This window comes from Doryrhamphus excisus, linkage group LG2, assembly GCF_037039965.1.
Source record: "Doryrhamphus excisus strain RoL-2023G ecotype Guam linkage group LG2, RoL_Dexc_Guam_v1.1, whole genome shotgun sequence".
Classification (NCBI taxonomy): domain Eukaryota; kingdom Metazoa; phylum Chordata; class Actinopteri; order Syngnathiformes; family Syngnathidae; genus Doryrhamphus; species Doryrhamphus excisus.
This window is the reverse complement of record NC_136358.1, coordinates 18,066,114-18,089,858: the sequence shown is the minus strand read 5'-3', so window position 1 is coordinate 18,089,858 and position 23,745 is coordinate 18,066,114. Positions and strand designations below refer to the sequence as shown.

Genomic DNA, 23,745 nt, shown 5'->3' with positions numbered 1-23,745 from the left:
AACAGAACTGAAAAAAATGGAAGTGAAGAAGAGGAGGAGGAAGAAAAGGGGGAGGGGTTTAATGATCTGACAAAAATATCGCATAAGTTTCAAGAAAATATTTATTTTCTAAATAATTTTTATTAAAATACTGGCCAATTCGGTTCGATTACAAATATCAAACGATATTTTAAAATAGTAAAAATAAAAAAAAATTCTAGCAACATAAAATACAGTTTAATTTAATATTTTTTTATTTATAAAAGAGTGCATTAGAAACTAAAAAGTAAAGATGTTTACATTACAAAAATATTTGAAAGAATTATCCGCTTCGTGTCATGAGAAGATTATTTTGGTTTTGTCGCCATCTAGTGGATGAGTTAATAATGACGTGGTCAGTTAATATAGCAGCCAGGGTGCCTCAAATATGGTTCAATAATTTATTTAATAGAGTTACAAATATTTGCTAAATATGACATGTATAAAGGAGCTATTAAAAATCAATAATGAAAGTGCAACATTATAATAAAAATATATACATTATAATAAGAATATAGGTTCAATGGTGTATATTATTTTTATAAATAATAAAAAAATGTTTTAATTTTTTTTACATTTTTTATCCTTTTTAAAAAAAGATTAAAAAAATATGTAAAGATAAATGAAATATTTTCCAACTTTATCAGTTCCTATATATTTACTTAAATGCAATACAATGTCACCAAACAGCATGGGGTAATATTTATTCACATATAAAAACAAACAGCACAATAATACATGTGTCAAAACATACAAAATGGCCGTTCAAATGTATTCTTCATTTATTTTTGAGGATTTGTTTTTTAAATGTGTCTTTTTTACATCCACTTGAGCCAGCACAGATTCTACAGTATAAATACATACGGGGACTAAAACAAAAGGTGAACTATGATGGTCTATCTCAGCATTATCATGAAGAAAAGATGAGCTTTTGGTTACAACGTACAGTCAAATATTCCCTTTAAAAAAAAAAACAGCTCCCTAGTTGTGATAAATATGTACAAATAATACCCTTATTAACAGCTTATATACAGTAAACATGGTCAGGCACTGGGAAAGATGGTTTGAAGCATGACAGGAAGTAGAAAGATGATAAATCAGGAAGAAAAGTGTATATTATAAAGATATTTACTGGCTAAACGTAGCTGCCTCCAATGAAATGACACTACAATATTTCCTTGAAAAATACTAATTCCATATAAAATACATAGTTGCACATAAGTGATAAAGTATCCAGCACTTTTTCTTTAGCTTAAAGTCTGCGGACCACCTAGAAGTCCGATTCTGCGTCCATAAGCTCCGCCTCCATGAGGTTAGTCCGTGAGTGTATGGGACCGTAGCCGACTCGCCGGCCCGCGGGCACCCTGGCCACGTGAGCCATCCTCTCCGACAGCCCCCCCTGCTGGACGGGGCAACGTGGCCCCAGGCCCAGGTCCTCCGGCCGGTTCGAGAGCAAACCGCGTCCGTAGTTTCTGCTCTGATAGGCCGGGAACCCGCATCGGTCCTCAAGGTAGGACCCCGGCAGGACGTCGTCCTCCAGCATCTGCTGACGCCTCTGTTGTTCCCGCAGGTTGGCTACCATGCTGGGATGGCAGGGCAGCTTCGGGAGGCGGGGCACCGAGCTGCGACCGAACTCACGTTGCGGGACGACGGGCTGGTGGTCCGCCACCGCTTCCTCTTCTTCTGCTGATGGACTCACTTCCTTTCTCCTTCTCTTCTTCTTCTTCTTTTTCCTCTTGATCATCTCTGGGGAGATTTCAGCCTCCACCATCCATAGCCTGTTCCTCTCCTCGGGGGGCGGCACTGTGGACAAACAACGGAAAAAATGACGTGACTCCATGGAAGTGATGAAAAGATGGCTTCTGCTTCCTTACCTGGAGTTCCCGTGGGAGTAACAGAAATGTCCTGCGGCAGGATGGCGCCTCGTCGGGCCACCATTTTGGTCACATGCTGCGCCCAGGCCGAGGACATGTCATTGGACGGCTCGTTGAGGTCGAAGTTGATGCCCGCTGTGGATAACAAACCACAACATCCATTTTTTAAGGATGTACTGCAGTTCCTCTTGTCTACCACTAGGGGACACATCTTCTATCTTCGGTCTTCATATTTGTAATATGACGAAATAAATGATTTCATCATATTTTGGGGGCGCATTTAGCTAATTTCAGGTGCTCTCGCTGTTCTAGTTTTTGACTGCTAATTGCGTTTATTCGTTTATCCACTAGATGGCGACAAAATGAACAACACTTAGCTTATGACACTGAATGGAGAATTTTTATTAATTTAATTTAATTTAATCTGTGATGGAGTATTAGAGTCACATAAAAAATAACCTGAGATTTTGAGAATAAATTTTGTGAATTTTTTTAAATATGTCTGCACTTCACTTGTTTTATTATTATTTTTATTATTTAATTTTTTTATTATTATAATATATTATGTTATAATAATTACATATATTATCATGTATCTTGTGTGTTTATGTTTGAGCTAACATTATTAACTTTCTGAATATTTGGGGGGGGTTATTTAGCAAATTTCAGGAGCCCAAAGTATTACCGTCACTGACTGGCAAGCTGCAACCATTGTCTCCTCCACTAGAGGGCGACAAAATCAACAAAACCTCACCTATGACACTAATATGATACTGATATGATATGTCGCTATGACAGCCATTTTTTTTGTGATTGTACTGTAGTTGCGGTGAGGGGGGGGGGACACAAGCGGGACGTCTGGTAGGTAACATACCAACAGGTCCGTCATGTGACAAGGTGTGCATGCTAAAGGAGAGCTCCTTCTCGGGGTCCTTGTGGAGCTCCTTCCTCATGGCGAAGGCCTTGGCGATCATCTTGCTCTTCTTGATCCTCTTGGGTTCGTTGTCACTGCGGCCGATGATTCTACGGAGATGTTATAAAAAAAAAAAAGATGGCTGATCCACGGAGATGAGAAGAGGTTCTTTCATGCGGTGTTTAACGTACTTGCACCAGGTGCGCTTCCAGATGAGGATGGTGGCTTTGGTCCACACCCACGTGCTCATGGCGATACCCGTCCCAAACATGGAGAACAGGTTGATCTTCTCCACCATCAAACTGGGCCGGTTCTTGATGGTGCACTCAGGGATCGGCTTGTTGGTCTGGGAGGCGATGGTGACGTTGGCCTCGCAGCTGTGGAGCACGATAAAGCGCATGTTAGCTTAAGGCACAGAGCAGCGTGGCGTGGGAATAACAAACGTACAGGACGTATTCCCGGAAGCTTCTTTCCCATTCCGCCTGGTTGAAGAAGTCGTAGAAATGGCAGCCAAAGGTGATGAAGACAAACCCGAATGCGAGGAATCCGAATATTCCTGACAGGAAGGGAAGATGTGAGTACATGTGAAGGCTTTAATTCGGGGGTGTCCAAAGTGTGGCTCCTGGAACCGACCGAGTCTCAGCATGGTCTCGTTGATTTTGCTAGCTGCCTTCTCGCTCAGCAGCCCTGGATGGTTGCTCTTGATGGAGAACAGCGTCATCACACCTGAAGAAAAACACGCATAGCAGCCTTGAAGTCAGGGGTCTCCAAAGTGCAGCCCGGGGGCCGTATCTGGCGTCTACCTGGCCTACAGGCGCGCCCACATGAGCTTCTTAGCATCCTTTCATTTGACACTAAGCGGCCCTCGCTGGAGTGAAAAAGTTTGGACGCCCCTGATTTTAGTGTTGGGACTGACCTCGGATGAGAAAGTAGCCACCGACGACCAGCACTACCCCGATGGGCGCGAGCACGAATCCAGCACGGTATCTGTAGTTTTTGTAGCCCACAAAGCAAATCCCGCTCACGGAGTCGCCATCGACCTAAAAGGAACGAATGAAAAAATAATAAAGATAATAACAATAACAAAGAATTAAGATTAACGTACTTCTGCGATGGCCAAAATGGCCACCGTGAGGACAAAGGGGATGGACCAGGTGACCATGTGGAAGTAGGAAGTGCGTCCGGTGAGCGGCTGCTGTGTGGTGCCGAGCGCCTTGAAGGACGTATGCCAGGCGTAGGTCAGCATCACAAACCAGATGACGCCCGACATGAGCGAGTAGTAAACGATGATGAAGATGGTCACGCACGAAAGCGTCTCGGATGAACTACGGGGATAAAAAAAAAAAATCCATCAGTTCTCCCTCGCCGTACGCCGCCGACCGCACGGTGCCGACTTACGAGGGCTCGCCGAGTCTCATGGTGTTGTCGCTCTTGCATACAATCTCGTCGCGGGCGCCGTCCAGGAACTGTGCCAGCCAGCCGATGCTGCCCACGAAGAAGCAGGCGTTGATGTAGAAGAGGATGACGGCCGGGTAGCGGTTGGAGTTCTTCCAGTCGGCCAGGAATGTCGCCTGTGACAAAAACAGTCGGTGCTGTTCATACAGAACAGCGTAAAAGGCAGAAAAAAGGCGGAAACGGGCTGTGTGATAGGGGTAACCACGATTCATTGGACTTAGGCTGTTTAAAAATCAAATGCATGTTTACAAATGTTGGTACTTTCACACAGAACTGCGACAAAGGCCTAGAAAAGGTGCAAGCAGGCTGTGTGAAAGGGGTGACGGCAATGATTTCATGTGAGGCTGTTTGGAAAACTTGGTCCTGTTGATGCAGAAGAGCAACAATGGCAGAAAAGAGGCGGAAACAGCCTGTGTGAAAGGGGTGACTGCAATGTATTAATCTTAGCTTTCAGGATTTAAAAATATTGGCGCCGTCCACACAGAACGGCAGTAAAAACTAACAAAAGGCGGAAAGAAGCTGCGTGGAAGGGGTAACCACAATGAAGTCGCGTTAGCTGATTCAGAAATCAAATGTATGTTTACAAATGTTGATGCTGTTCACACAGAACAGCGATACAATTGTTTACAAATGTTGGTACTTTCACACAGAACTGCGACAAAAGCCTAGAAAATGCGCAAGCAGGCTGTGTGAAAGGGGTGACTGCAATGATTTCATGTGAGGCTGTTTGGAAAAGTTGGTCCTGTTGATACAGAAGAGCAACAATGGCAGAAAAGCGGCAGAAACAGCCTGTGTGTAATGGGTGACCGCAGTGTATTAATCTTAGCTTTCAGGATTTAAAAATATTGGTGCCATACCCGCAGAACAGCAGTAAAAAACTAACAAAAGGCGGAAGTTGCGTTAGCTGCTTCAAAAATCAAATGTATGTTTACAAATGTTGGTGCTGTTCAAACAGAACAACGATAGAATCGGTAAAAAAGGCAGAATCAGGCTGTGTGAAAGGGGTGACTAATTAATGAAGCTGATTCCAAATCAAATGTGTGGTTACGTTGTTGGTGTTGTTCACACAGAACAGCGATCAAATCTGGCAGAGATGTTCTATTCTGTGTGAAAGGTTCCGTCGTCATGTGGCGTACCAGTGTGAAGAAGGTGCAGAGCAGCGTGATGGTGCCGAAGTAGGCGATGTAGGCGTGCATGTCGTCGTGTTCCTCCTCAGTGAACAAAGGATTGTCACACTGGATCCCGCAGCCTTCCACGTCCTTGTACCAGCTGGACTGGATGTCCGTCTTCACCAGCGGCGCTTCGCACTGACCCGACATGTTGAACTTCAGCTTCTGCACTTCGTTCTGCAAACCAAGACCCCGTCAGAGACCACAAAGATGACAAAATAACGACTTTACCCGGTGGCGTGTCCATTACCGGGCAGCCCACTGGGAATTCCTGGCATTTGAGGAAGTTGGGCCACCCGCGTTCCTGGTCCACGATGCTGCACGGCCGCCGTGTCACCAAACACAAGCTCTGACTGGGAAGCTCCACATGGCCGTTCTCGCATTTTGGCATGTAGACGGCGCACAGGAGGGGCTGGATGACCGACCAACAGCGAGGGGCGTTACGCAGACCTGGGTGACACAAACACGACAATACTGGATCCACAACAAAATACACCATACGCACATCAAATTAATATTGTCCTGGCTATTTTACCACAATATGGTCCTTTTTTCACTTCTTTTTAAATTATTTAATGTAATGTAAAATTCATAAAAATTACTATACATATGATATAAAATATATAAGATAAAAATACATATAAGTGTTTGGGTTTTTTTTGCAGATTTTTAAAAATTCTGTCTGCTCAGGGAAAAAAACCTTTCACCTATACTGCTCATATACACTGTATATAAATATACATTTAAAATACACATTACATAAAAAATATACGTACATACAAATATTATACAAAAATACTTATCAAAGTCTGCTGATTTTTTAAAATTTTTAATTAAAACTTTTACAAATCTAAAAAAATAACTTTTCACGACTCATCGCTACTATATATAGGATACAAATATGCATTAACAATAACTATATATATATATATATATATATACGTATATGAAATAAATATATCATATAAAAATGCATAGAAATTGCTGTTTTTTTTCAAAATTCTGTCTACTCCCCTCAAAAAAAAAGATTTCACCTGTGCTGCCCATAGCTACTATGTACAGTACGCTGTATATAAATATACATTTAAAGTACACATTAAATAAAACATATACATGCAAATATTATACAAAAATACTTATCAAAGTCTGTTGATTTTTTTAAATTTTAATTAAAATGTTGACAAGTCTAAAACAAAAACTTTTAACTACTCATCGCTACTATGTATAGGATACAAATATGCATTAACAATAGCTATATATATGAAATAAATATATTAGATAAAAATACATAGAAATTGATGTTTCTTTTTCAAATTATGTCTACCCGTGCTGCCCATAGCTACTATATACAGTACGCTGTATATAAATATAGATTAGTTGATACAAAAATGTTGTATGTAAATATCTATTGTAATACAATGTTTATGTAATATCTACTCAAAGGCCAAAATATCCGCTCTCCACCACTGTACCATATCCTTGTGTGATGTAAAGAAATATTAATACCAAATAATACACCATATAACTATTTACTAGGTTGGTATTTGTTCTGTCTACTCAAAATCTCAAAACAAAAACGACCTATGCTGCTCCCGGCCACTAGGGGGCACATGTGAATGACATCTGTGGCTTGTTATGATATGTCATGATGTAGTCCCACTACAAGCCCCTCAATAGGTGACTTTTTTGAACGTTATTTTTTAGCTAATTGTATAAAAAAGCCCACCCATACAGAATGAGACTGGTCCTGCTGTGGACCTGGCTCTGGACTCACCAGACCACATGTTCAGCTTCTCGAAAGCCTCCTCCTGGGTGCTGGAGTCCTCGGCCAGCACCAGTGAAGTATGCGTGTAAGGCAAAGGTGAGCCCAAACATGTGTTGTACTTCAGCACCTCGCAAGTCGTCGTCTTCTTGCATTTGTCCTCAAAAATCGTCCCGTTCGGGGACAGAACGGCGTCGCAGGCCAGCACGCAAAGCATCCCAACAAAGGCGATCCTAACTTGGGAGGACATTTTGGGAAAGAGAGGAAGAGGGAGGAAGGGCGAGTGCAATCCTGCAAAAAAAATTACCGCAAAGTTCAGTTTTCTCCGCAAAAAGGAAGACTAGGTGTCCAAACTTCGACGGTGCAAACTTTTCTTCCTTATCCTCCTCCGTGCTCGTCCTTTAGGAAGTCTCCTAGCGCCATATTGGCTCAAACTTCCCAAAAGGTCTTCCAGGATGGACACTTAGTCCCGATGATGGGAGAAAATAATAACAAAAGTTTCATTTTAGAGGACAGAAAACGGTTAAGAAAGTTCCACATTCTTCTTCACCCTCCCCCACTTGCAAAAAAAAAAATCAGTGGATGTAACTGGAGCTCCTCCTCACATGGACCACCCCCTTCTTCTTCTTCTTCTCCTCCTGCACGACGGCACCTCCTCACTCCTCTTTTCCACCAAAAACACTCATCCCAGCCTTCTCTGGGACTGTCCCAGAAGAAGAAAGGACAAGCAATGTTCTCCTGCTCTTCCAAGGAGACTTCTTCGTTTTCGCCCCCCCCTCCTTTCCAGCTCAGGAATGTGAATGATGAAGCAACAACCCCCTCCCCCATCATCCTCTCTGGTCTGATGGCAGGGAGCCTACAAAAAACTCAACAACCAATACTAAATATAACTTAACCCTGCCAGGGAATACTACTACTACTACTAATCGTAACAATACTACTAAAGGTCACCATCCTCCAAAGAATATAATTAAAGTAAGAAAACACACTCAATAAAGTAACATCTAATGTCCTGACGTCACATTCTTAAAAAATATGTTTTATTGTTATATGTTAATATGTATTATTTACTTAAAGAACATTGACAATAGCAATAAAGTTACAAAAATACACTCCCAAAATGAAATTGGGGGTGCATTTCCCTTCCATTTTCCTTCAGCGCTGCCAATAATATATAGTTAATTAATAAATATTGATTAAACCTACAAAAAAACATACAAATAGTTTCCCAGGGTGACTTTTTGTCCATATTGCGTGGTCAAGATAGTGTAGTGTAAACTGTACAACAGCACACTCTGCTGGCCAACGTGTAGAAGTACAACCATCCAGAGCAAAATAGCTAACCTTCCCCACTACGGTTGACCCTCGCAAATTCATTAATTAATAAATAATTGCTTTTTGGTGATAGATTATGATCTATTATTAGTCAAAGCACACTGAAATACAAGCGATATGTAATTTTCTGTCAACTGGGCGTCAGTAAGGACTCAAAACAATGATGAGCCATTAGCTTAGTTTACGTTAAAACTGTTACCTTTAAAGTGTCGTGACGTCAACCATGGATTGGATGATAAAAGTTCTCCTTCCACTCTGTGTGGAAGTGGTAAGTTTGTGGCTCCTTGAGAAGAAATAAAATGGAGGCTAATGGTTAGCTCGCAAGCTAGTGACTACTAATAGTAAGCTCACTAGCTAGGGACTATAGTCAGTAATGGTTAGCTCGCTAGCTAGTGACTAGTAATAGTAAGCGCACTAGCTAGTGACTATAGTCATTAATGGTTAGCTCGCTAGCTAGTGACTATGGTCATTAATGGTTAGCTCGCTAGCTAGTGACTACTAATAGTAAGCTCACTAGCTAGGGACTATAGTCAGTAATGGTTAGCTCGCTAGCTAGTGACTAGTAATAGTAAGCTCACTAGCTAGTGACTATAGTCATTAATGGTTAGCTCGCTAGCTAGTGACTATGGTCATTAATGGTTAGCTCGCTAGCTAGTGACTACTAATAGTAAGCTCACTAGCTAGTGACTATAGTCATTAATGGTTAGCTCGCTAGCTAGTGACTACTAATGGTTAGCTCGCTAGCTAGTGACTATAGTCATTAATGGTTAGCTCGCTAGCTAGTGACCACAGTCAATAGCTCGCGAGCTAAGTGACTATAGTCACTAGCTAGCGAGCTAAGTGACTGTAGTCACTAGCTAGTGAGCTAACTATTAGCCTTACAGACATGTTATTTCATGTTTACTGGGCTCTAGCATGTTAAAAACCCCATTTGGAACGTCAGAAACAGGTTTTCTATGCTTTAGTTATAAAAATATTCAATTCCACTGTATTGACTATGACATATTAGTGACTATAGTCACTAAAGGTTAGCTCGCTAGCTAGTGACTACTAATAGTTAGCGTTATTCATGTCTACGGGGCTCTAGCATGTTAAAAACCCCATTTGGAAAGCTAGCGAGCTAACCATTAGCCGAACAGGCATGTTATTTCATGTCTTCGGGGCTCTAGCATGTTAAAAAAAAACATTTGGAAAGTCAGAAACAGGTTTTCTATGCTTTAGTTATGAAAATATTCAATTCCACTGTCTTGACTATGACAATACCTTTGATTTACCAAAAAATATATATATTTGTTGTCTTATTGTCGAAGTAGTCATGAAGTCGGGAGTGTGTTTTTGGAATGAAAACATAAGAAACAAGTCTAATCTGCACTGTAGTTGTGTAGTTGTGTCATTCATTTAGTGGAGTGTCTACTGACTTACTTGTGTGTGTGTGTGTCTCCACCTCCTGCTTGAGGCATGAAGAGAAAAAGTCAGGACCACACACCAAGTGTGTGGTTGCAGTGTAGGCGTTAGAAGACTAACAGAACACTGGTGTTTACGTTGTGTTTTTATTCGACATGGAGGAACACTTCATGTCTGAATGTGAAAGGAAGACACAAACTGCTTTACTTGGTGAAATAATCACCTAAAATCCATTTAAAACACAAACGTACACAAAATGTACTTAACACCATCTTTTTTTTCTACTTTTGTAACAGAAAAAGTGCACATTTAAAGAAGAAAAACAAACAAACACCAACCGAACAATACCAGCCAAAAGTTTGGGGACGCATTCTCATTGGATATAATGGGAAAGTGTGTTCAACTCACGGCTGGCATCACCAAAACGTCCCAATTTGCTGTAAAAAAAAAAAAGTTCCCCAGAACATGCACTTCCACCCTATCCAGCAGATGGTGCTGTGCCCCAAACATCCACCATACAAAATAAGTGCGTGCAGTCATTCCATTAAGCTAACCCACTTCCTGTTTTTTTCCAACTCTGCCTGTCCTTTCCGTGCTGTGTGAGGCAGAAGTTTTGTGCAGCTGTGTGACCATTTTATATCTCGATTGCGTCCTGACCTGATAAAACAGACCAGATCACATGACCCAGAGGTTGAATCCATCAATTTGCATCCCGTATTCAGACACAGCGATGAACTAAAGATGCGTACCTGCTGGTTTCAGTTCCAGGGGTCGGATCGGTGCTTTTGGTTGTAGTTCTGCAGCTCAATCTGGTCTTTAATCTGATTGATGAGAATCTGAGACAGGAGAATGCCCACCAGCTGCAAAAAGGGCGCCATTATTTATCTACTGCCCGAGTTATGTCAGTGTGTTTGTGGGGGGTTGAACCTGAGGGATAGCGAGTCCCAGGGCGATACCCCCAAGCAGGAAGAGGTTGCTGTGGATCCAGTCCACCACTTTATCGATGCAGCCGTTGGTGTGGATATAGTTGCTGGCTTGCACGTATTCCATCTCCTGCATGCCCTGACCACACATGGTGTTGATCACCTGCACACACACACACACACATTGTGACATCACAAGGTGACACAAGCAGCGGATGTGGCGATGAAGGTGGACCTCGTCTTTGGTGATGATGCAGCAGGAGAACGGCACAGCGCAGCGTTCCTGACTGGGATTGGTACCAGTACAGTTGAAGTACATGTTCTTGGACCAGTCGCCGTACGTCACGGCGCCACAGCAGCTAAACTACACACAGATGTTATTATTCACCATAAGAAGGTATAGAAGATGTGGATACACGATGGTGACTGACTTGCTTCTGGCCGAAGTCGATGAGGTTCTGCAGGTCGATGTCGTCTCTGTAGTGCACGATGGCATTGGTGACCATTTGGGTCACCTTGTTGCGTGCCTGAGGGGGAGAAAATTGTATAATAATGTCAAAATTAATCAGCATCTTCATAGACATCCCCATTCCCCCATTTATGCCTGTTTTTTACACATCAAAAAATGTTAAAAAAGTCAACATTTTGTCTTTTAATGTAGTCCTCAATAAAACAGTAGCTGTGATTACAACTAACGGCCAACAGAGGGAGACAGTTTGCCTTTTCCTCACTATCACAAACAATAATGTTTTTACATTATTATACATATTAAATTAATATATTTGATACATATAGAGCCTAAATTAAATACAAATAAAATGTCAAGAAATTAATTAAATATAAAATCATTTTTTATTTATTATTTTTTAATGTAATTTTGTACCGGAGTAGCTGTGCATAAAATCAATGGCCAACAGAGGGAGACAGTTTGCCTTTTCCTCATTATCACAAACAGTAATAATGTTATTTTCTTAAATATTATTAAATTAATATATTTGATGTATATAGAGCCTAAATTAAATACAAATAAAATGTCAAGAAATTAATTAAATGTAAAATAATTTTTATTTATTATTTTTAATGTAACTTTGTACCGGAATAGCTGTGCAAACAATTAATGGCCAACAGAGGGAGACATTTTTCATTTTCTTCACTATCACAAACAACCAATAACAATAGTACTACTAATAATAGTAATAGTAATCATCATAATAATGTGTTGTTTTTTTAGAGCTATCATATTTAAACCAAAATAGAAGTATATAAGCAAGTTTTATGGTTAAAACTAAATGAAGCAAAAGTAAATTCATGAATGAATTCATGAAATGTGAAAATAATTTAAGGTAGCATTTAAAATAATGTACAGCGTCTTAGCATAACATGCTAAACCATGCGTTACCTTATCTGAGAAGATGAATCCCAGCACACCAGCAGCCAGCTGGAGCAGGAAGATGATGGTCAGACTGATGCAGAACTGAGTGAAGCGGGAGAAGAAAGCGATTGGCTACGTTTGAACACTTTCTCTCCAACGAGCCCCGAAGGAACGATGCCATACAAACTGCAGCAGACAAATGTTTTCCCTTAGCGAGCCCACGCAGCCGCAAAAGGTGATGATGAACATGAGGACCCCCACCACCAGCAGCATCATGGCCGGGTCCACCGAGAGACACGCCAAGGCCGTCTCTGCACGGCAACACAATCATGTTGTACAAAGTCCTATTCTTACAATCAAATAAAACAAGATGTTTGTTTACCTGCATGTTTTTCCACGCGGGCGTACACGCCAATAGCTATCATGGCCATGGCGATGAGCTGCGAAAAACAAGGCAAATATATGGGATTTCGCTACAAAGACTTGTTAAGATGCTAATTTGCTGTCAGCATTTCCACCCCTGAGGACTGGAGCACACGTCTTGTGCTGGAAGACACAGCCATCCCAAGGAGAGCGGACATCGGAAGTTTTGTCACTGTGTCTATGCTAATGGAGCTAGCATAAGTATGTGTATTAATCAATTTTAAATCATTAAAACACGTCAAGATACTGCAAGTATTATATGTTATCATGCATGATCACAGCATGGCTATCTAACCATGTAACATTGGTAGGTTTTTTTAAGATATGTATCTCATAGATGTATCCCAATGACAGAATTGTTAGCTAGCTCGTATTAACATTTTTTCTTGTGTTATAATGCACAGAAAAGGGAAAGAAGGATTGTGAATGATAGGCAAACTTCCCCAAAAAGTGCACTTCCCCTTTAAAGGCAAGGCCTCCTCCAGTGGTGTCATTATGCCTATTTTAGGGGGGCTGAACCCCCCTGAATAATTTGATATTTTTATTGATTTTTTATAATTTTTTAAATATATTTTTAAATGTTTTACAAAAAATATCTGACAAATTTTATATAATAGGGAAAAATCAGGCTAATAAGCAAGCCAATAAGCAGGCTAATACTAGCGTACTACTAGTAGTAGTAGTAATCAGAAGAAGAAAATAATAAATAATAAATAATAAATAATAAATAATAAATAATAAATAATAAATAATAAATAATAAATAATAAATAATAAATAATAAATAATAAATAATAAATAATAAATAATAAATAATAAATACTAAATAATAAATAATGAATAATAAATACTAAATAATAAATAATAAATAATAAATAATAACTTCTCTTGACAAATTTTATATAATAGGGCAAATCAGGCTAGTAAGCAAGCCAATAAGCAGGCTAATACTAGCGTACTACTAGTAGTAGTAGTAATAAATAATAAATAATAAATAATAAATAATAAATAATAAATAATAAATAATAAATAATAAATAATAAATAATAAATAATAAATAATAAATAATAAATAATAAATAATAAATAATAAATAATAAATAATAAATAATAAATAATAAACACATTTTCTTGACAAATTTTATATAATAGGGTCAAATCAGGCTAGTAAGCAGGCTAATACTAGCGTACTACTACTAGTAGTAGTAATAATCAGAAGAATAATATAAATAATAAATAACTCAACAAATAAATAATAATAAATTAAAAATAAATATAATATAATAAATAAATAATAACTCAACAAATAAATAATAAATAAATAAATATTATAATATAATATAATAAATAATAGTGGTTTTGCAGTGTAGATTGTGTGTACTTGTGTAAATTTAATGTTGGCCTAAAACAATTGAGTATCTCTACTAAATCTGTCCAAAAGTGGGAAAGTTATATCTCGGTTCTTGTTCCTTATTTGGTTTTTGGATTTTTTTGAATGTCTACTACATTCATTCATATTCTGTGCATCTCCAGGGAGCTAAGCCCCCCCCTGTCCTCAGAACCTAGTGACGCCCCTGGTCTCCTCTCTCAATATAGTACATTCCATGAGCAAGAGTGTCAAGTTTTGACACATCCTGGTCCTGTCTGTGCACGGCCAGCTGGTACGCGTCTCACACACTCACGCAGACTTTCAAATTATACTATGTCCATTGTTTAATCTGTAACCCTAATCCCTTTTTGAATGTGCACAAACATCCACTTGGACTTTGCTTCCTTCGAACACGGCAAACTCGTATGAAAACACTGACTTTCACACCGTCAGAAACCTAATCACGTCACGTTTTTAAATACGACAAGACGATCTGACTCACCCAGAAGATGAAGTTGAATAGAAACAGCAGGTATTTAACCACGGGGCTGACAAAGGAGAAGTCCTCATCGTGTCCACTTCCACGTTTTCGCCTCCCACACATTGTCTCTAGCAAAAAAACACACCTTCAAAGTACACTTTCATCATGAAAAGTGTGCAGGAGCGAGGCCTCTGCTGGGGGGGAAAAAAAAACACCCCTGACACCTCCCTGTGTGGGCGTGGCCACTAAACTCAGGTGGACACATTTTTAGATACCGACAGGACTTTTTTTTTTGCTGCACTTACCAAATCAAATATTGCAGAAAAAAATATATAAAAGAAATTAAAAAAAAACAACTGTAGGAAATGCAATTTATTTGCAATTTTTTAATAACATCATTCCTCCGATAAAAATGCAATGTTACAGGAATATACATCAGATATTAATTTAAAACTTGCTTTTCAAGGGGACCATACAGTCTAAATATACTTTTTTTTTCTGTTATTTACTGGTAGCGTGCGTTATAAGCAAGACAGACTCTGTCACCAATGACAGACTGACGACTTACAGATACAAACTGTACACTTGACTTTATTTACAAATTTTTGTTTGGCGTTTTGTCACGTTTGTTTGTTTTTTTTTTGGAAAATAGGAGTAGAAAAAAGTGATTGAGTTAATATTCTGATTTCTGTTGTATTCTTTCCCTTTTTCTAGACTCTAAAATGAAATGACCGGAGAACAAAACCTTAGAAAAGAGAAGAAGAAGAAGCAGAAGAAGAAGAAGAAGGGTGTGTCAAACATGCAAGGCGACCAATGAGAACCCCTCCGTCAGAGGAGGGGGGTGTGGCTTGTGTTCATTCCAACATGTCCGCCCGCCCTCCAACGCCAGCAAACACGTTGTATAGCTCATCCGTCCACGGTAAACTAGCGGCGCCGTGACAGTGAATACTACATCATGTAAATTAATTGGTCTTTGAACGCCTCGCAGCACACTTCCCACGGCTTGTTTATAAGTTTTGAAAAGTACCAACAAAGACGAAGAAAAAAAAAAAGGCTCATTAAAGCTGCACACACACATTCCCTTACACACACACACACACACACACCTCTTTGTCTGAAAAACCGCTGCAAAAAGTTAAAAATGAAAAAGTCACAACATTAAGCACGCCTCAGTTGCTACATGATGATGTGCATAGCAACTGTGTGACAGGAAATAAACTTAAAATAAACCGATTGTATTTATTTTGGTGGTCATTTTGAAACAATTCCGCACATGCACCGCCAACCGAACGCTCTCCCACCCCTGAAAAAGGAAACTTAGCAAGGGACGGGTGGCGTAAAAAAAACGACTAGTGTTGATTTTGAACAAAAAAAATCACTGAATTGCACTGTTAACCTCCATAAACCGTAAAGCATCTCTCCATCTCATATCTAAAATAGAATCATAGAAGCTAGAGTTCTATGTATATATAAATATATATATATATACGACACTCTTTTTTAAGCTTCCAACCCTCTCTAAGCGCAAAAAACATCTACACACTCCCTTCCTGGATTAAATGTACTGAAGGGGGAAATACGCAAAATACTGTAAAAGAGGCTACATTAGTTCCCTAAATGACAGCATAGAGACACGTAGTCCTTTTTTTTTTTGGTCTGCTCAAATCATCGTCATCATATTGAATAGTCTCCAAGAGGGGTGCTACAGCAGGAGGATGGCTTGCACACGCACATGGAAAAAACACGACAAACCTTTGAAATCACTTCTTGTGTCGTACTTCGATACGTGACAAAACTAAAATTGAAAAAAAATTAAAAAAATTATATTAGGAAAGCAGGAAGTGAACAAATGTAACAGTTACTGATTGTAAAAGTACCAGATGGTATTAATAATTAAATTATTTTTTAAATAATAATTAAATTAAATTAGCTTAAATTAAATAATTTATTTAATTATTAAAATTTTAATGATTTATCTAATTATTTAATTTAAGCTAATTTAAGCTTATTAAATCCTTAATTTAATTTAATTCAATTTAATTCAATTTAATTTAAAAAGCAGGAAGTGAACAAATGTAGCAGGTACTGATTGTAAAAGTACCAGATGGTACAAATATTTAATTTAATTTAATTTAGAAAGCAGGAAGTGAACAAATGTAACAGTTACTGATTGTAAAAGTACCAGATGGTATTAATGATTAAATTAATTTTTTAATACATAATTAAATTAAATGAGCTTAAATTAAATTAAATGATTTATTTAATCATTTACATTTTAATGATTTATTTCATCATTTAATTTATTTAATTTAAGCTAATTTAAGCTTATTAAATCCTAAATTTAATTTAATTTAATTCAGAAAGCAGGAAGTGAACAAATGTAACAATTACTGATTGTAAAAGTACCAGATGGAGGGGTAGGATTTAATAAGCTTTGCTTCTTCCTACTCCTTTTGGACATGTGGAACTGTGAACTGATTATGTGATGCATTCAATTGTAATCTGATGCATGTTCAAATGAAATTAAACCATTACCATTCTTTCATATTCCAGTACTGTAATACCACCGAATACTCCTATGATATCCCTTCAATAAATACTCCTAAATATTCCTCTCTGGGTGAGAAAATAGTCATTTCAAGTCGGAGCTGTCCAATAAATTCATGCCGAGGCGGTAAATACATTCCCGTAACATTCTCTGATAGCGGATATGCTGTATAAAAATATACAATCATTGGCCTGTGGTGAAGCAATATTAGTCGGGGTTGGGGATGGGGAGGGGGCATTGTACGGGATGGAGGTCGCTGCTTGTTGCCTCTCATCGCCGTCAAAAATAACACAGAATGGATGAATTTCATCATTTAGTACTTCCTTTTAGATTATTATTTCCATAGAAATAATTTTATTAATAATGTGATATATTGTTGAATGCCCCCATGCCGCACTTTGGACACCACTGCATTGATTTTCCTGTGAAAAGGAACAAGTGCATCCCCGCTCCAGAGGGATAAAGCCATGCAGGAAGGTCATAATAATAATAATAATAATAAACACTTCTCCATCTTTTGCCAACATGGGGGTTACTTCCCATCATGCAACATGACCAAATATGGGCCTCCTTCCTGCCGACATTCATATTCATTTCTTGTATACCCATAAAAGAACATTTCTTTTAAAAATATCAGGCCCTTAATTAATTATGCTTTACTTTGGAGAAGCCCTTTCACAATAAAACTCCTGCTGTCCTTTTCCCAAGATATGCAAAAGCACCTCTTTGCTAAAAAAAAAATGACTGTGTATGTACACTAACCATGACGCTGACACCTCGGCCCGCTACGTCCGCCTCATGCAACGCAAATTAATCAAAGTGAGCCGTTCAGGGTTCTGCAAGCAAACAACCACATGGGAAAAAAATATAAAAATAAAAATCAGGTACATGAACACATCATCGCTATTTATACAACACTGCATCTCACCTGATTTCAAGTATGTTAGATTTCTCTGGCATATTGTGGAAAATACGCCGGGAAACCTTGCAGACAGTCAAGTTATTGCATTGTTTTTGCATATCTTGTGGGATGCAGGGGAAAAACACGCAGCAATCATTTCTCCTGTCCACACACTGAGAGGGGGGGGGGGGGGGGGGTGGCGTTACACAAACCTCTCCAATCCAGGACAGGGTTTCTCTGGAAAACACAATTCTCAACACAATTTCTGGGAATGGTCAACGGGGCCTTCAAGTAAATTGATGAAATGACAGGACCTTTAAATTGAAATTAACTATACTAACCTGCGGCTAGAAGCAAACACGTCGCCTATAATTACTGTAGATAATAATAATAATAATAATAATAATAATAATAAATTAAAAACAGTGATTTTTGGAGCCACACACACACACACATCACATTCACAGTTAGTTTGCATAATTATGAAGTTCCTGGCAGTGTGGTGGTGGTGGTGTGTTTGCTTGCCTGCCACAAAAACAGGTAAAACGGTGCTGAATTCATGTTGAAATACTGGAAAGAAGAGCTCTTCTTTTAGGAATGTCAAACAAACTTTGTTTGGAATATCACTTTTCCCACCTCAGAGGCAACGCTTTAACGTTAACTTAAGAATTGGGATAAATGCCGCCCTCTTCTGGTGGTGAGTGCGAACTGCTATATTACGACAGCCATACATTGTAATTGTTATGGTTTTGATGTACCGCACGTGGCCAGAGAGGGCGCTGTTTCCACTGCTCCTTCTTGCTACTTCAAGATAAATTGCCAAAACCCAAAATAATACTACTTATAATACACCTATTTATGAAATTAAAACAATGTTTTCATGTAGGGATTCGTGCAGCATCTTTGAAATCAGCCCTAAGAGTTCATTTGGAGAGAACTATCTGTAAAAATTATAATAATAATAATAATAACAGTGTGTTACGGCCAAATACACCCCTGTCAACCTCAAAATAAAACAACAACAAGAAAAAAGATGATTAAAAGCCAAAATAGAGCTCTGGAAGCATGCCTGTCCATGGTAACCCTGTTAAGGAGGCCTACTACCACACACACACACACACACACACACACAACATCCTCGTTATGCTACCTTAAATTACTAAAAATCTGCTTCCTTTTTTTTGTTTTTAAAGAGTACATAAGTAACCACTCAAAACACACATTCTTCTCTCTTCTGGGAAAATAAATAAATAAATAGATACAATCTGTAAAAGGTGCATACTGATCGAGAGAAAGAACATTCACACATACACACACACTTAAAATTCACCTAAAATGAACACAATTAGAAAGACCAGCACCCCGCTTGTGCAAACAAATCAAGGATAAATTAAAAACATCACCAGTAGAAAAACAAAAAAAAAGGCGAGCCAGGTTAAATAGAGTGGGCATGGCTTGTGGAGCGAGCGCCATCCAATCCCGTGGGGAGGAGGAAATGATTGACAGTCCTGTTCCAAAACACTCCCCCCCCTCAAAACCCAAATATCATGGGGGGGAAGGGAAGGAAGGGTGAGGTATGAGGAGAAAAGGAAAAGTGGGCAAAGTAAAGCAGCAAAGGAAGCCAGATGGAGGTGTCGCTCAAAGTTTTTGTTGTTGTTGTTGTGTGTATTGGTCCGCCCTTCGCCTTGCCCCGCCCCCTCTTGTTGGGGGCGCCCCTTTAACTTTAGAAAAGGAGAACAAGGGAGGATTTTTTTTTTTAAAACGATACAGCGCTTCTTCATCATCGGTGAGGAGAACGAGGAGGAGGAGGAGAAGGGGTAGGCCTTTAATCTCTTTGAACGTCCGCCTTCGTACTCGCCGTCCCCCACGCCGCCTCGATGGCGGGCCAGACGGACGGCGGGAAAATAAGGGCGACAAACGGCTTCTTTTTTTTTTCCCTTCATCTGCTTTGCTCGTCACACTTTGAGGACGTGATAGAACTGTGAGGCACTTTAGAGACACACACACTCGCACACACACACACACACACACACACAGTAATGTGCGTACAAAGAGGGGACACGCACGCGCACGCACACACACACACACACACACAAGCGTACACTCTGATAATATAGAGTATAATGTGATATACTTTACTACAAACATTCAGACGTACAAAGAGGTCGCGTCACTGGCTGCCATTGTTCGGAGAGGAGAGGCAGACTGTGTGTGTGTGTGTGTGTGTGTGTGGGGGGGGGGTAACGGGGGCAAGGGGACGGGGGTGGTCTAAGCTGTCCAGCAAACGCCCTACAAACTGGTCACACACTCCATGTCCTCATCCTCCAACAGCCCGCTGTTCCTCTGCCGCCCTCCTCCACCAATCACAGCAGAGCTCCTGAGCTCCGCCTCCTCCTCCTCCTGGTCCCGCCCCCCCGCCAGCAGCTCCTGCCGCTCCTCCACAGAGGACGGTCCGTGGATGGAGCCCCTGCTCGCCGCGCTCTCCCCACCGTCTTGGTCCCTGTGTGTGGCGGTGGCGGCGCTGAAGGGGAGGAGGTTGCCGTTGGGGCTGTGCTGGGGGGCGGCGGTGGCGGTGGTGGACGCGGCGCCGGCGGTGTTGCCGTTGAGGATGTTGCTGGCGGCGTGCTCCATCTCCTCGATGGTCATGTCGCAGGCGTCGGCCAGCTCGGCCTTGGTGGCCTCGATGAAGGAGGGGTCCTGCGCAAACTGGCCCAACCCTTCTGATATTAGGACCTTAAAAGAGGAGGGGACCCCACCCCGGTCAGCCAGACGTCAGGGACACCCGTCCCGTTCAAGAAACACACGCTTACCGCCTCCACCAGACTTCCGGCGCTGCCGTGAGAGCTGGAGTCCGTCCCCAGTAGCGAGGGCACCGTGAGCGACACCGGTCGTGACGCTCTCTGAGTGGTCGGCAGGATGCCGGAGGCGGGGCTTGGGCTCGGTACCCGACTGTTCCCGTTACTGTCGCTATACCTACGGAAAACACACGTTTAAGTCTCTGTACAAAGTCTGGAAAAGGATTCTTAATGCTGCTGAATGGGGTAATAATAATAATAATAATCTAATAATAATACATTTTTCAGCAGAGCAGCTGAAAGTAATTTATTTATACAATTTATTTATTATTTATTATAAATTTTAAATTTATTGATATATGAAAAAAATTATGTTTTATTACTAGAGTCGTACCTAGCATTAAAAAATTAATTAATTAATTACTGAATAATTTTTGCCGGAAGAAGAAGCAAAGCTTATGAAGTCCTACCCCTCCATCTGGTACTTTTACAATCAGTAACTGTTACATTTGTTCACTTCCTGCTTTCCGAATATAATGTATTTATTTATTTTATTAATTTATATTTAAAAAAAAATGTTTGTCACGTACCAAAGTACAAGGTGATATGACCATATATATTATTATATATTTAGTATATACGTATTTACAATTTATTTATTATTTATTATAAATTTTAAATTTATTGATATATGAAAAAATTGTGTTTTATTACTAGGGTCGTACCTAGCATTAAAAAAATTATTAATTAATTACTGAATAATTTGGGCCGGAAGAAGAAGCAAAGCTTATGAAGTCCTACCCCTCCATCTGGTACTTTACTTTTACAATCAGTAACTGTTACATTTGTTCACTTCCTGCTTTCTAAATTAAATTAAATTAAATTAAATTAAATTAAATTAAATTAAATTAAATTAAATTAAATTAAATTAAATTAAATTAAATTAAATTAAATTAAATTAAATTAAATTAAATTAAATTAAATTACCTAATATAGTTGAAGTTTTTCTATTATAATTTTTATATTTATTTATGTTATTTATTTTTTTTGAAGAAATTGTGAATGGCGAAGAAGAAGAATGAATCTACCGAGAGGTACAAAAGGGTTTTTCCTAGCGCTTGATGAATGGAGTCATAATGAATTCTTACCAGGGCCCGCAGTTGACCGAGGGCAAGCTGGTGTTGAGCTTTTCGTGCGAGTTGGAGCCCTCTAACCTCAGCGAAGGCACCCGCTGATACGAGGCGTTGCTGCCTTGCGCTGCCAAAATCCAAACAACCACATTTGTCATTTCGGGAGTGCAAAGACGATGCCGATGATGATGCCGATGTCAAGTACCTGTGGGACTGGCTGGAGGCGTGGAGCACAGCCGACTGAAGAGGGTGGGGGAGTGACTCCTCCTTATCAGCGGACTCAACCCGGCTACCGCCAACGCCTTGTAGGAAAGATGGAGTTAGAGGACTCATTAAACGGACAACCACCTCCTTGATTTCTACCTGGTGATGTACGAGGTGCAGCGGTACCGCCGTCTTCTGCGAGACGTCTGGCCGGGACTGCCTCCTCAGACACTCAAGATGGAAGGAGGATCTCCGCCCTGGCAACACCATTTAAACACAGACCTTAATTGTTGAATCTCCTTTTCAAACGTGATGTGTAAACGTGATGAACTTAAATGCAACATGTAATGGTAATTGTAATGGTTTAATTTCATTTGAACATGCATCAGATTACAATTGAATGCATCACATAATCAGTTCACAGTTCCACATGTCCAAAAGGAGTAGGAAGAAGCAAAGCTTATTAAATCCTACCCCTCCATCTGGTACTTTTACAATCAGTAACTGTTACATTTGTTCACTTCCTGCTTTCCTAATATAATTTACGTTGTCTTATTTAATTTAAATATTTATTATTAATACTATTATATTATTAATACTATTACGTATATTATTATTATATTATTAATACTATTATATTATTATTATATATTTATTCATTCATTTTTCTACTGCTTTTCCTCACGAGGGTCGTACGGGGTGCTGGAGCCTATCCCAGCTGTCTTCGGGCGAGAGACGGGGTACACCCTGGACTGGTGGCCAGCTAGCCAATCACAGGGCACATATAGACAAACAACCATTCACACTCACATTCATACCTATGGACAATTTGGAGTCGCCAATTAACCGAGCATGTTTTTGGTATGTGGGAGGAAACCGGAGTACCCGGAGAAAACCCACGCATGCACGAGGGAGAACACGCAAACTCCACACAGAGATGGCCGAGGGTGGGATTGAACTCCGGTCACCTAGCTGTGAGGTCTGCGCGCTAACCACTTGACGTCTACAATGTCAACCCGTTGGAAATCGCATTGACCAATAGAACAGTCTGCATCACGGTGTCGTCTTCCAACGAACGCAAAACTCATCACACAGCAGCTTAACACTCAAAAGGCTACAAAGTTGTCATTTTGGAAAATGTACAAATATAACACCATGAACTATTTACAATTATTTCCAAAATGTTTCCCTTCAATGCGTAATCTCTTGAATGCAACACCGCTCCATGTCTTTTCACTTCCTGGTTGTATTTATGTTATTTATGTATTCATATTAACCTAAATTAGATTGATTTGAGTTGAACCCGAAAATTATATATAATATATTTATATTTTAATATTAATTAAATTATTAATTTTTAATTATATTTTGATTTATAATTATTTAAAATATAAATTTTTTTATTTTAATTTTAATTTTTTTTATTTTTTTGTCCCGTACCGAAGTATGAGGTGATATGACCATACAATGACATAATGGGTACCATAGTAACTGTCAATATATGTGATATATATATTGCACGTCATGAATAAATAAATAAATCATGAATTATCCTTACTACCATTTTTTGCAGTACATTTAGCGAGTGAAGATTGCTTTTATAGTTATTATAGCCCATATTTCCACACAATAAGTAAGATATGGTAGAACCAGATGAAGTAAAGCATGGAT

At 39.5% G+C, this 23,745-nt stretch overlaps 3 protein-coding genes across 4 annotated transcripts in view; all 3 read right to left on the bottom strand.

Moving 5' to 3' along the window:
* Positions 1–704: 704 nt before the first annotated feature.
* On the bottom strand, positions 705–8,098 carry smo (smoothened, frizzled class receptor). The gene is made up of 12 exons (XM_058077590.2): positions 7,204–8,098; positions 5,680–5,879; positions 5,397–5,606; positions 4,204–4,376; positions 3,911–4,130; positions 3,722–3,845; positions 3,439–3,531; positions 3,253–3,361; positions 2,997–3,182; positions 2,767–2,915; positions 1,893–2,027; positions 705–1,821 (listed from the first exon to the last, which is right to left on the bottom strand). The coding sequence occupies exons 1-12, from the start codon at positions 7,439–7,441 to the stop codon at positions 1,289–1,291; spliced, it is 2,370 nt and encodes a 789-aa protein (XP_057933573.2). The 5' UTR covers positions 7,442–8,098; the 3' UTR covers positions 705–1,288.
* Positions 8,099–10,059: 1,961 nt separating this feature from the next.
* On the bottom strand, positions 10,060–14,699 carry tspan33a (tetraspanin 33a). The gene is made up of 9 exons (XM_058077625.2): positions 14,518–14,699; positions 12,608–12,665; positions 12,409–12,536; positions 12,253–12,327; positions 11,285–11,380; positions 11,089–11,217; positions 10,858–11,016; positions 10,680–10,790; positions 10,060–10,587 (listed from the first exon to the last, which is right to left on the bottom strand). The coding sequence occupies exons 1-8, from the start codon at positions 14,617–14,619 to the stop codon at positions 10,689–10,691; spliced, it is 849 nt and encodes a 282-aa protein (XP_057933608.2). The 5' UTR covers positions 14,620–14,699; the 3' UTR covers positions 10,060–10,587; positions 10,680–10,688.
* Positions 14,700–14,853: 154 nt separating this feature from the next.
* cacna1c (calcium channel, voltage-dependent, L type, alpha 1C subunit) overlaps positions 14,854–23,745 on the bottom strand; it is a 143,400-nt gene continuing 134,508 nt past the window's right edge. For both annotated transcript variants that reach the window (XM_078787170.1, XM_078787173.1), the window contains exons 48-52: positions 22,234–22,331; positions 22,076–22,172; positions 21,889–21,997; positions 20,756–20,918; positions 14,854–20,678 (exon numbers count right to left, since the gene is read on the bottom strand). In XM_078787170.1, coding sequence (XP_078643296.1) covers positions 20,235–20,678; positions 20,756–20,918; positions 21,889–21,997; positions 22,076–22,172; positions 22,234–22,331 — 911 coding nt within the window. In that variant the 3' untranslated portion in view covers positions 14,854–20,234. The remainder of the gene's footprint in view (positions 20,679–20,755; positions 20,919–21,888; positions 21,998–22,075; positions 22,173–22,233; positions 22,332–23,745) is intronic.